This window comes from Phyllopteryx taeniolatus, chromosome 6 (assembly GCF_024500385.1).
Source record: "Phyllopteryx taeniolatus isolate TA_2022b chromosome 6, UOR_Ptae_1.2, whole genome shotgun sequence".
Taxonomy (NCBI): Eukaryota; Metazoa; Chordata; class Actinopteri; order Syngnathiformes; family Syngnathidae; genus Phyllopteryx; species Phyllopteryx taeniolatus.
The window spans coordinates 1,841,032-1,854,952 of NC_084507.1; the positions used below are offsets into that span (position 1 = coordinate 1,841,032).

The 13,921-nt window shown below is 41.8% G+C and overlaps 1 protein-coding gene across 7 annotated transcripts in view; it reads right to left on the bottom strand.

Annotated features, from left to right (window-relative positions):
- Nucleotides 1–1,011: 1,011 nt before the first annotated feature.
- LOC133479539 (low-density lipoprotein receptor class A domain-containing protein 4-like) overlaps nucleotides 1,012–13,921 on the bottom strand; it is a 263,673-nt gene continuing 250,763 nt past the window's right edge. For all 7 annotated transcript variants that reach the window (XM_061776671.1, XM_061776670.1, XM_061776668.1 and 4 more), the window contains one exon: nucleotides 1,012–8,540. In XM_061776671.1, the coding sequence (XP_061632655.1) occupies nucleotides 7,971–8,540 (570 nt within the window). In that variant the 3' untranslated portion in view covers nucleotides 1,012–7,970. The remainder of the gene's footprint in view (nucleotides 8,541–13,921) is intronic.

Genomic DNA, 13,921 nt, shown 5'->3' on the forward strand with positions numbered 1-13,921 from the left:
ACCCCCCACAGGGCTGCATTGCCCTAAACCGGAAATGTCATGATATGAAACAACAACGATAAATCTATTTTACTCATCATTAACTACTATATTACTATTACTATATACTATATACTTACTCATCTAAAATAGATACACATATAATTTGGAATATTTTGAAAATATTTTAAAAAAAATTTCCTTTAACTTCATTCACTTTTGTCATTTCCAAGGTGACTCAGCACCTGAGCGCCCTCTATTGACCATTAATGGCCACTGAATTGCACTGTTGCAAACTTTCAATGCAACCCGTGGATGACATGATGGTGTCACTGTTCTACATTGCTACCTAGCACTACAAGATTTTCACTTCATAAGTGTCCGTCCGTGCCCTATCGTGTCTGTAGTCAGACACAGATATTAGACTTTTTTTTTTTTTTTTTTTACATTTTAAAATCTTAAAACAATAAACAAAATGACTGTGAAGATTTAAGTTTATGGTTCTTAAGCCATCTAATAACAGTTGAATGTGTTTAGTTTTTAGGGAATAGCTGTTAAAACAATGGTCACAGACTATACCCAGTTGTCATAAAGATATTCTTTCCATAACTAGTATCAGATGAAACATTTATTGTGCGGAACAGAGTGAGAATTTTGAATCCAAACACGTTCACAGACGACTCAAAATTGTCCATTGGGGTGAATGTTGGTTTGCCTTGCAACTGACTAGCAACCAGTCTAGGGTGTTCCCCGCCTCTCACCCAGTCAGCTGGGATTGGCTCCAGCTCATCTGCATCCACAAAGTGCAAAGAGGGCTTTACGGTAGATTCCCTGTGTGAACAATTAACATTTATTATGCAAAACTCTTATATGTATTAGAACTCCTCCCTGAGAATTGGATTGTGATTTGCTTAGCTTTGGTGTATCTGTGCAAAGATTAATTTATTTCTAACAAGTTTTACTGAAAAGGGCAGCATTCACAACCATAACACAAATTAAAAAAAATACAGAGAGAACACACACACAATTAGCCACTTTGAAAGTTTTATTCATTTTACACTGTAGTTTGACTACAGCATGATTACAAACATAAATTCTTTTTACTACAACAGCACTTGGAGCAACATTTTTTTCGTTTTTTCCCCCATCTTTTTTGTAAAAGTATTGCAATAACAGACCTTAGGCCTAAAACCTAGAACATCACAATTGCTTAAATAAAAAAAAAAAAAAAAAAAAGATACACAACATTTTTACCCCCTCTGTTTAAGTGTGTGTGCACGTGACTGTGTGTGCATGTACTTCCACACACGCAGAGAGGGGGTAAGGTGTGGAAACAAGAAGGTATTTTTTGTAAATAAAGCAAACCAATGATGCTAAACCCATGATGGAAGCAGTCCTATAGTAACCGTCATGACAGCTAACGACGAAATGAGATATTTTGGACATTATTCTCCATGAAACAACAACTCGTCAGCGCTTGACACCAGACTTCTAATTAAAAGCAAGTAAGCAAATCGTGCTGCACAGAGAATTAAACAAAAATCAGTCTGAATCAAAGTTAGTTCTTCAAGCTAGTGCAGGAAACAAAACAAAAAAAAAAAACAACAGAAAAAATAGGTATTTTAAGAATGAGGAGTGCTAACAGCACTTTATCCAGAGTTTAACAATAGAGACAACTGCCACTTATTTGGTGCTTAGAAGAGGAAATGGCACATTGCTATGTACATAAAGAAGAATGAACATGCTCTGCGATTATTGTACAGTGGAGTATTTTTCAATACGTCTGGAAATAAATGACTGCAGATTAAACAACACAAGACTTTGCTCAAATATACTGTGCCACTTTAACAACATCATGTAAAAAAAAAATACACTTAAATGATTTATCTGCAATTTTACTGTTTTCTTTCACACTGCTTCCGAGTACACAGACAAACACATACAAGAGCGTGACCATTTGCCTTAGATAGCATTCTTGTTAGACAATCTGGTGATTACTAGCAGATGATCATGTCATGGAGATAAAATGCTTTAAGCAGAGTTTCGTATCTCTTCAGTTTTTACTTTGGTAGATATACAAATTTTCAAGTAACATAGACTAAGGATGGGCATTTGACTACATTTCCTTGATCAATTGTGAGGAAAATGAATCATCAATTGAGAATCTTTTCTGAAAGTACTGAACTCCTCTTTCCAATGCCAATGCTATATTGAGCAGAATAACGCTGCCTGGATGAGTTGCAAAGGTTTGCGTGGATGTAGCTTAACGTTCCTTTTCTCATGTCATGTTCTTCTTTCGACTGCAAGTGTTTTAGTGGTGCACTCCATTTCGCCTTAGTTACTGACAGACGCATACAGTATTATGGGTACAAACAAACCGGATTCCTCCAAATGCGGTGGGCGTCGGACTTCTCGACATGTTTCATATAGATCGACGTTGAACAATGCGAGTTGAAAAGAAGCTTAACGTGGTCTGGCTGAGGTTGTAGAATACGTAACTAAGCGTGTGTACGTCGTAAATGCTTCTTTTTTTTTTTGTTCTTTTCAAAGATGTGTTGACTATATATTTGTTAGTCGTTCGTGGCTTTTATAAAACTGACGGCCAGTAACCAAATAATGGCGACAAGTGTAAAAGTCCTGATCCATCTCATCCTTATCCTACTACACTACTATTTATCGTAAATTATTGTGAGTGAGCAAATTTTGCGCTTTAACCACATTCGAAGACAAAGCACATTTTTTACTTGTAGGCCTTTACAAATTCGATGCTGCCTTCTTAAGATTTATATTTTCTATACAATATTTTACATTATTCACAACATTTTTGTGGTGGTCTACCCATTGGGTAGGATATGTGCATAATATATATTCAAGTTATATACAGCACCTTACAAACAAAAGACAGACTACTGAAAAAGCACCGTTGGAAGTGAGGCACAACGAAGGTGGGAGCTTTTTGAGTGCAAGTGGGTTCCTATGTCTGCTCCACGCACGCACGCACGCACGCACGCACACACACACAGACACACACGCACGTCAACATACTGGTTGAAATGGTTCCAGTTGCTTTACTGTGGAGGGGCTGAATGGCGCTTGTACTTGGGAACAAAACGTTCAATGTTGGGTCATGATCTGCAGAGGTGAACCGTGTTCCATGTATGGTCACATTCAGGCTGAAATTCTAATAAAACGTAAATGTACCCTGCTGTACACTGAGGCCACATTTGGATGAGAATCAGCATGCTTACTGGTGTTGGTCAATTGGCTAACATTTGCAATATTTCTATTGAAGCACCCTCTATAAAGCAGCTGTAAAGATTTCAAAGCAGCAGTTGGACTGACGTGGTCTGCTCAAACACGAACATTAGGCACCTTTTTTTGAAAAACTCACATCATTGTAACATGCAAACCTCCTTGTAGAAAACAAAGTTAATCTTTGTATCCTCCATTTACAAGCCATGACCAAGTAGACTGAGCAAAACAAATTAACATTGAAGCGGCTCCCCCAAGTCAAAGGACTATTGGGACTATTGCGCCAACAACAAAATCACCTTATTGTGAAAATGATAGATGCCATTTCCTTCCTCTCATGTGAGTTCAATTTTGGTCCCAATATGGAAACTTTTGACTGCAGACTTCTCTGTCACGTTTTGATGGATTGAGGGAACAGATGGGCAAAGGGAGGGGATGGGCGGCTCGAAAAGCAGCAGTAGCGATAAAATTAGCAGTAGCAGCAATAGCAGCAGCAATGCACACACACACACACACACACACACACACACACACACACACACAGACGAACAGAATGCGATGGCCTTCATTCAAACTGATGCCATGTGTGAGCATTTAGCACTTTAGCATAACTTGAACTCTCAGTTCATTAAGGCCGCCATGCTGATACCTTTGAATATGTGCTGTGTGCGGTGATATAAAAGGGCGCAACAATAGAAAAATGAGCAGAATTCACCCCAATTCCACACTACATCACAATCCTACGCATGGGCTCCTCAGTTTAGGACAGTGCAGACAGACGTGTTGAGGTGACAAACTGCGGGCAAGGAACTAGTTTGCGCGGCAGCGCTGAGACTACACTAGGCCCGCCGCACACCGCGTGATGTGGCCAAATCCGATTGGACCAGAGCATCGCAAAGAAAAAGAAAGCAATTTTTAATCAATAAAAAGACTGTTGGCGACTCACACCTGCACATAGAGCGATTTGATATATGGACGCCCTGAAGGGCCAGCCTGTATCGGATTTTGAGGATGCACATACAGTATATTGTCCTTTAGCACATTTATTAAACTATAAAAAGATATCGTAATACTTAAGGAAGAAGCGGGTTGCTTCAAAGAGGCTGCGGATTCAATGAAAGCCTCAGGTCGCTCCCGTTCACTTGAATATATCCGGTGCTGTACAACCCACTCGCGTCCATTTTGGCGACAAAGACTGCAAACGTCGCTATTTCATCAACAGGTGCACTACAAATTACAAATCTAGTTAAGTATTGTTGTAAAAGACAATATATGAATACTTTATATGCTGTATTTGTATGGCTTGGCAGCAGCCAGCTGGGTCTCGCTCGCCTAAAACCCGGAAATGGGTTTTTAACGTACGTCAAAGCTTACGTGCATTCTGATTGGCTGTAATCTGCGATGTTTAAACATCGCGCAACTACAAGTCAATTTTGAATCGCCACTCATGAAAATAGTTGGGGAACCCCGCACACTGCGCAAGAATTCAGTTGGGTTCGGCTACATCGTTTGGCGTGCGGCAGCCTAAAGGATACCAAACAGAGAAACCACTGTAGTTTATTTGATCTTGTGAGCTGGATATTTCGGTTCCATTCTTTCGACATACAATAACTTGTCCCTAAGGGTAAAGAAAGTGTTGATATTCTAAAACGGGATTTTCAGGGCTATGCTAAAAAACAAAAGTGTCGATATTGGAGTCGGGAAGCCCCAGGTGAGGCTCACATCTCGAAGATTTTCCGCTTGAGCCCGTTTCATGTGTCGTGGACACTGAAATGGAAGAAATTAAAAAGAAATGTTGTTCTCTGGGGAACGACAAAACAAAGCAAGCTTAGAACAAGCATGTAGTGTAGGATACTTCATCGATGACAAGTAGAACCTATAGTCTGGATTAGACTGCGGCATGCATTCTTTATTTTATTTAGCTATAATCGCTCCCATCATGCATCTCTGGCTCTGTAAAGAGACACTCTGAATTCTAATGAAGGCATCATTAATTCTGTGCTAATGTGGACAAGTGCCAAATGTCCTTGAATGTCGAAATTCAGACAAAGCAGTCAGAAACACACAAGCATGTGCACAGATGCGCGCGGGCACATGCGCACACTTTGCTTCAGCAGACACGTTTAAGTGCTTTCCTGGGTTGCTAAATGGTCTCACCAACAAACACACACACGACGCAGCCAGAAGGAAGCAGACGACTGGACGAGCACAGTGATCCAGTCTCCATTTTAAAGGGGTTTGGCAGACTCAGCATTATTTTCTACACATGGATTGAAGGAAGATGAAGATGAGTGGTTGCCAAAGGACACAAAAAAAAAAAAAAAAAAGGTGGAGGAGAGGAAGGAGTAGGCAGGGGACATTGGTTTCCAATGAAAACAAGGTAAAGAAAACAGCACAAGGGTAGGGAAGAAGGCAACAATGAGCAGAGAAAAAGGCGAGATTTTCAAGAAGTTCGTTCTCCTCTTATAAAAAAGGAGCCCTCCCATAGCCCTTGGACTTCGACCACAGACTGTTTGAACTCAATCCTGATGTATGCAGGAAGCTTCGTTATGTGTCGTCTTGGTTTGATTGGCCATCGTGTGGTTGTAGAGATATGAAGATGAGTGGAGCTTTTCTTTTCCACCAGTGTCATGGCAGCATTCGTTCAGAATGCACTCTTGGGGGTGGGTGGTGGGGGTGGGGTGGGGGGTGGGGTGGGGGGCTTGACACAGGAAACAGGAGGTGGGAATCTGCTATGTGCAGACAGCTGGGTGGACAGTTAGAAGGAGGGCTTTCATGGCCACATACAGTATTTGTTTGTTTGAAAAAAGTACTACTGTAATTTTGGTGCAGATAAAGGTCACTTTTGTGAACATTAATATAGGTCATTTTTCATATACTGAAATTGATGTATTTATCCTAATGTTAAAATTCAAGCATTTAAGGAGTTGGATATCTATAAGGGTGTTGTACAATGTGGTGTTAAAGGTTCCATGCCATCAAAATCCAATTGTTCTTACTCTTTTATGCCTAACATTTAACAAAATGAGTCTGTGACATGGTTTAAGTCCGACATCTATGCGGTTCGTCCATTGAATGCAAAATGCAATAAACGGCCGGATCAGATTTCCACGTGTTTGTGATGTAGAAAGTTACTAATTATTCAAGTAACCACCCACTCAACTAACCTGAATGGCAATACGGCATTTCCGGATTTTAAGTGAGGTGAGGCTCAGCTCGCTGCCAAGCCATACAAATACAGTCGCTATGCGTTGTGTTTTACAACAATACTTAACTATATTTATCATGTAAGTGCGGCTGAAATAGCGAAGCTTGCGATCATCGTTGCCAAAATGTTGAAGGATACAACCGCGATGTCACTGTGAACGGTTGGCCGTCACAAGATGCCGTGATATCGCCAAGGACCATCCATCCATTTTCCGAACCGCTTAGCCTCACTAGAGTTGAGGGTGTGCTCGCGCCTAGGCTCAGCTGACTTTGGGCGTAGGCGGGGTACACCCTGAAATAGTTGCCAGCCGATCAAAGCAAAGCTGTTTTCCATATTTAAATTCAGAATAACAGCGATCCAATCAGACCAAAGCTTATTTACATATCGAATATTAATGAGAAGCCCGGCTGTTTTGATTGCCAGGCGTAAAAGACAAGTTAGAATAGCTTGAAAAAAGGGCATCCTGTGCATTTCCAACCCAAATGATCTTGCCAACCTGATAAAGCGACATCATAGACTGGGGAAAACAAAAATAAAAAACTGACGGCACGGGACCTTTGATCATTTGGATGGTTGGACCAAAAGCGAATGCCATTCTTAACTTGAAATCAAGGCAGCTGGTTGGATTTCCAAGAAGAGAATGTCCCACAGCATGTTGCGGGGCAGATCCCAATGTTTGAGAGGAAGGGAACATTATTATTATTATTATTATTATTATTTGTCCACCCAGCTGCTGATCACAATTCACGTACTCCTCTCACTGGTTGAAGTGTATCACACAGAAATGAAGCATTGCAGAGTTCTCATTGTGCCTGTGGTGAAAGCAGACCGAGATGTCGTAGGCTGGGGTACAAATATTTCTCAACGTTTCAAAGGAGGGAGGACATAAGCTTATAATACTTTTGCTCATGAACTGGAGCTAAAGTTCAGTCACTCGGTCCATTTGTGAGACAGAAAACTAAATTAAACATAGAATTTCCCTCTTTAACAACAAAAAGATAGTGCAACTTTTAGATAACTTCTATTTTTCAAAAGTCTGTCTTTTTTCCTATCCCCGTGTTTCGCTTCCTCGTGAACCTTGGCACTAAGATTTGAGTGTGTGTGTGAGTCACTTGCTTTGTTTAGGTCCTTTGATTCTCAGTCCAGTCATTGTGCACAGATTCTGGTCCGAAAAAGTGGAACCAAAAAAAAAAAAAAAAGAAAGAAACATCATCCTCTATCCCTCGGGATAAGGTTGCCACCAGCGGGGATAAGGGAGGATTCCAAAAATGTTTCAATCTGTGTCCTATATCTTTTTCTGTTGAAGACAAACAAGACTCCATGCACAGCATAATCCTGCCCCAGCAGTGATTCGCTGACCAGTTACTAATATCAGAAAGAGAAAGAAACTAAATCAAAACGTACTTCCTATCTTTCCTTGATTTGTAGTAGCTTAAAGTTGATATTTTTGTGCATGGGAGTGTGGACAGAGAAAGAGAGTGAGAGACACCTCAAGGTTGTGAGTGTTCCGGAGGTCTTCAGGTGGTCCTGCTCACACCAGGTCCTCCGGTTGGCCATCCTTCGCCTTGGAAGGTACTATTGTGCTTTCTGATTGGCTCTGCTGCTGGATCATCCTGCTTCCGGGCACCCCGGACTCTCCCACCCTCAAGTTATTGCTTTGCTGGTGAAGAAAAAACGTTGAGCCGGGGTATTGGCCAATCACTTCACTGTATGCGGGCGGGGGAGCTTCCATGCGCCCGTGGATACCACAGTTGGCCACGCTGATGCCCGAGTTACTGCTCGGTGGCCTTGGCCCGCTCCCCCCTCCCCCCGCCACTCCGCCTCCCCCCATGTCGATCAAGTCACTGTCGTAGATGGTCCGGTTAGGTGGCGCCCTCACTGATTCTCGATTGAGCTCCATCTGCTGTTCGGGGTCACGAAGCTGCAAGGTGCAGGGCCCCTGGTACGGCGGGGGCTCCTCGCCATCTGACAACGAGATGGTGGGCGGAAGGTCAATCTGGTGTTGCAGGTACGGATAGGTAGGCTGGAAGCGGCTGAAGCGGTCTCTGTGCATGAAGGCGGGAGCGGTGAAGCGATCCCTGGGCTGGGGAGCATATAACACCTAAGAGACAGAAATGGGCGGCTTAATACGTAAAATATGAAATATGCAACATTAAATCACTAGTATTTATGTATAATAATATCGCGTTTGTATCCTTCCCCTAGTAATAAGACAATGCAAAAGCACTGTGCAAGATGTTACTTAATAATGAATTAACTACAAATTCTGGAGGAAAAAAAAACAAATGTCGGCTCAAAGTTTGTGCCTTTAATCATTTTCAACAAAAACAAAAGCTGAAAATTCAACTGCTGTTGGCTTTAGAGTTCATTTCTCACAAATGGATCAAGACGTCAGAATGGAATATCATAAAAAAAAAAAAAAATCATTTCACCAGGTTTCATGTTTTTCCAATGTTTCAGGTAATAAAAAGCATCAGTCCCCTATTCTCTTCTTGTTACTAACACCTCAGGCTGGGAAAAACAAATGATAGAAACAAGGGATGAATTCAAATTTCTTTCATTTCCACAAAACTCAGATTTCCAATTATTCCCTATTCACCTAGGGCCATATTCTCCTGTTGGTGGGGAAGTCTTCTTTTTACGCACCTGGCTTGCACACTGTCTCCCATATATTAGCGCCACACGAGCGGCACGTCACTTAAATGGATTTCACGACCGACGATGACATAGATCAAATTAAAACAACATAACGCCAAATCTAACACCATCGGGCCATTAGGTTGACTGCAGTTGTCGTGAGCAGCACTTTCAGACAAACTCCAAGCCACCATGCAGCATGTTTGAAGCGAAAATGACCCTTGCAGGTGCATGCAAAATAGTCTGCTGGCGCTGAATTTGTCTTCGCCAATTAATATGACATAATACGTCGAAATCAGGCTGTTGATTGGCGTAATGTGTTAGGGACACAGTCACGGGCGTTGGGCAGTCGGTGAGCGTATAATATGAGCCAGGTGTCTCCCGCACCATCAGCATGAGTCACCCGCTGGGCTGTCACTAGCCGTCGGAGGACAGGAGCAAATCAAAACGTGCACTATGATGTTTCACTTAATCGTGGTGCTAGACTTATTACAGCCACTGGAGTGCGGATGAGGAAACGATCTTCAGTCTTTGGCAGAATGAGCAGTCGGCCAGATATGAGAAGGAACGCCCACACTTCAGGTTTACTCCACCCAGAGTGCGTAAATGGCCAGACGGTTTGCTAATTATAGAATTAAGTGGATGGCAGTATGGGCGCAGTTAGAGAAGCGAGGAACTGCGCGCCTTTTTGGACTTAATAAGCCTAAGGGAGAATATGCCCCTGTCGCGTGAATTGGTTATTCATAAATGGACTTAACTTGTTGTATGATCACAAAAGGGACTACCAGCAGTACGTCCCATGGCCACTTGTCAGATGAAGTGAAATTAAGTGTTGGCATTACATAGTATATTATCTTTATCGTTAAAAAGGGGACCCATGTAGCTTTGTTTGTTATGAACAGGTCCAAGCAACCACAAAACCTCAATAAATCAGTTGTTTCTGTAGGGTTGCTACAGTAATATGATTTCAGTAAGTCTCCGACATTGGAGGTTCAAATCTTTGATTCAAGAAACACAAAGAGCACATTCCACGTATTTTGTCTGGTTTAATTTCTAAGTATAGAGGAAAATGCCATCAAAGGGAAAAGGGAGGAAAATCTATATTCTACTTAGAGGGGAGGCAAACCTGATACGACACAGGGTGACGGCCTGTCGAACGTGAACCATTCCTAAGTACTTTCATGGGCCAATTTCCCAATCGTAATATTAATCCCGATATATGATGCATCAATTTGCACTTAATTTGGTGAATAGCAAAGTTTGACTCCCAGTTTGAATCAATGGCCAAGGATGTTGCGCGCCATGAGGAGGAAGCTCGCCCTGAGCGCCGACTTGAAGGAAGAAGAAAGTTCAGCTTTGCCAAAAATCTATTTTCTGGGACCAGTTGTGCCGAGGTCTGGCTGGTTAGGCGGGTCACACCGCCGTGGCTCTTTTTGGGAGCAAGCGGCTCCTGTGCGGAAAAATCTCGGCACTTGGGTAGCCAGTGGTTTGGCCAAAACCGAGGTTCCACTTTGGTCTTTAAGGCCAAGAATTGCTCGGTGACGACGTTATGTAACGCCAGCCAGCGGCACAGACTCAAAAATGTAGCAGGGAAAAATAAAAGATAAAAATACAAAGAAAAAGAAATTTGGGGCTGAAACCTAGGTCAAAACCTAGCACCCAAGAGTTCAGGAACCAGAGCAGAACAAGAGCTGCTATAGAAAAAAAAAACACCATGTATGTACTCAAAAGCATTTGGGTAAGTATTTAGACCCTTTGCTCTGACACTCTTACATTTAACTCGGGTGCTGTCCATTTCTTCTGATCATCCTTGCGTTGGTTCTAAACCTTCATTGGAGTCCAGCTGTGTTTGATTATCCTGATTGGACTTGATTAGGAAAGACAGACACCTGTCTATATAAGACCTTACAGCTCACAGTGCATATCAGAGCAAATGAGAATCATAAGGTCAAAGGAACTGCCTGAAGAGCTCAGAGACAATTGTGGCAAGGCCAACGTTACAAAAAAACGTCTGCTGCACTTAAGGTTCCTAAGAGCACAGTGGCCTCCATAATCCTTAAATGGAAGACGTTTAGGACGACCAGAACCCTTCCTAGAGGTGACCGTCCGTCCAAACTGAGCAATCGGGGGAGAAGAGCCTTGGTGAGAGAGTTAAAGAAGAACCCAAAGATCATTGTGGCTGAGCTCCGGAGATGCAGTCGAGAGATGGGAGAAAGTTACAAAAATGTGGCGGGGAAAAATAAAAGATAAAAATACAAAGAAAAGGAAATTTGGGGCTGGTTTCAGGTCAAAACCTATCACCCCGAGAGGTCAGGAACCAGAGTAGAACAAGAGCTTCTATAGAAGCGGACCGAGAGCTTCTCCTTTTAAACTTCCTGGGAGACAAACACAAATGGGAGGGGTGGCCCACCCGTGTTTGTAGTGGGCACGAAAGTTTCTTTGTGTGCTAATTTTCTTGAAAAAGAATTTGGGGTGACTCAACTTTCTCTCATAGCTCACGCTTAGCTCATAATTTTTACCTTGTCTTGAGGTATGGAAAATAACTGTCGTTCATTTGAATCTAAACATGACTTATTGTGTAATTTCAAACTTATTATCTTCATCGCCACCCTAATACTATATCCTTACATATATTTGTTCATAAAAGAGAGAAGCAATGCCAGGGAACAAGGAGCACATAGCTTAACAGGCATCAGTAATAAAATCACATTTTATCTTCTGCAATATAAGAAAACACACCAAAATACGAGTACAAAATACAAATACAAAATCCATCAACAGTTTGTCAGTCCCAAGATTCCCCTCTTAGGGGTGCTGTTGCTTCATTGTTCAGTAACTCTAAAGAGATCCCTTGTCCGGGGGTCACCACAGGGGTCCTCTTGTTGTTGTTGATAACGGAACCTTCAAAAGGGACGAATTGTCTTTGATCCACCAGTTTGTGGCTTTGCAAGATCTGACTTATCAAGCTATTGTTAATTAAGTTAGTCCAGATCTTTTGTCTTTTGGTCATTGTACCCAGCAGGGGGTCCGGATTGCTGAGTAACTTCTCTTTGTCTTGAGAAGGGAGAATGGCGTGTGCTGGTATGCCTGACGTCCCATTTTGTCCTTTGAAGGAACGTTTAGACCTTCTGTCTTTTTGGGCAGTCGGCGATATTCGTCACACCCCTTGTATAAAAAGCAAATAATGAATTTTTTAAAACTACTTTTGCTTTGTTTTTCTTCTTCCTACTGGGATTCGCTTCATTTCTTCTGATACCAAACAACCGTTTATTTTTTGTGTTTGTTTTCCAAGCAATAATTTGCATGAAATTCCACACGAAATTCCTCTTGTAAAAAGAATTCCCTTTCATAAAAACATGTATGTAAACACAATCTTTAATAAATTAAAATTTTAAATGTTCTACAATTTAGCATTCTAAAATGAGCTGTCAAACAGCATAGATTGAAGAGTAACAACGCACCCCATCCAATTCTCTCATGGTCTTTTCTCATGTATATAGATTGTGCAGGTGAAGCATGTGACCTTGGCAAAATATTTGCAGCTTGGAAGCCCATACTTCGGGTCAAACGTTTTCAAAAATGTTGATAAATCCCTGCTATTGCAACATGAATAGTCACCATGTCTTTGGAAATGTTCAGCGCAATTGCCTTCCACTGGGCTCTGCTCTTTCCTGTCATATGGAACACACAATGAATATGATTCCGCTGTTGTCTGTGTCTTAATGTGAAATACAGTCTCTAGTCGCTTTTTTGAAAAATAGTTGTTCAACAGGGCCCCAAAAGTCACTAATTTGCCAACACTGATTGTGCTTTTGTAAAGTAGCTCCAGTCTGCAGCCATATTGTTAGTGCAAGCAGTGCACGAAGGTGGGGACGCGCTGTGAACTGTGAAAGCCCCTAAAAAATAAAAATATTCTTAAAAAAATAATAATTGGCGGTACGGTGGGCGACTCGTTAGCACATCGGCCTCATTGGGGTTCAAATCCCGCCACGCCTGTGTGATGTTTGCATGTTCTCCCCGTGCCTGCGTGGGATTTTTTTTCCGGGTACTCCGGTTTTCCTCCCGCATCCCAAAAACATGCATGATAGGTTAACTGAGGACTCTAAATTGCCCATAGGTGTGAATGTGAGTGTGAATGGTTGTTTGTTTATATGTGCCCTGCCATTGGCTGGCGACCAATTCAGGGTGTACCCCGCCTCTCACCCACAGTTGACTGGGATAGGCTCCGGCACACCCGCCACCCTAGTGAGGATAAGCGGTTCAGAAAATGAATAAATGAAAAAAAAATACTGATAAATAAACTCACTCAATAAAATTCATTAATCGCCTATCCCTACTATAAACTACCCTGGCTGATGTAAACATGCTGAATATTTAATGCAGTTTGCACCAAAAATGCATGACATCTAAGTGACAACAAAATTCAACTGACTAATAATCCTATTAAAGTACCACTTGCAGCAGACATTACAGCATAACGGTAATTACAATGGTGGGGAGATCTGAACACATACAAAAGCAATAGTTTCACCTCAATTAGGCTACCTTGTCATTTCACACCAATTTAAAACATTACTTTGGTGAGCAGCTTTAAGATGGGGAACATTTGAATTAAGCATTTTGTGTAGTACAGCCTCACAGATAGGTAGTTTGGATATAGAGGACGACTGACTGTAAAATCATCAGGGTGTAGGAGGGGATGAGGAGCTTAGTAAAAGATGGGACTGTGTGAAATATGAGAAAGAATGGAACTAAAACAATAAAAGCTAATGAGACATGGAGGCAGCAAATTGAGAGGAAGCAGAAACAAAGGTTAGAGACAAAGGAAATAAGAAATGGAATAGA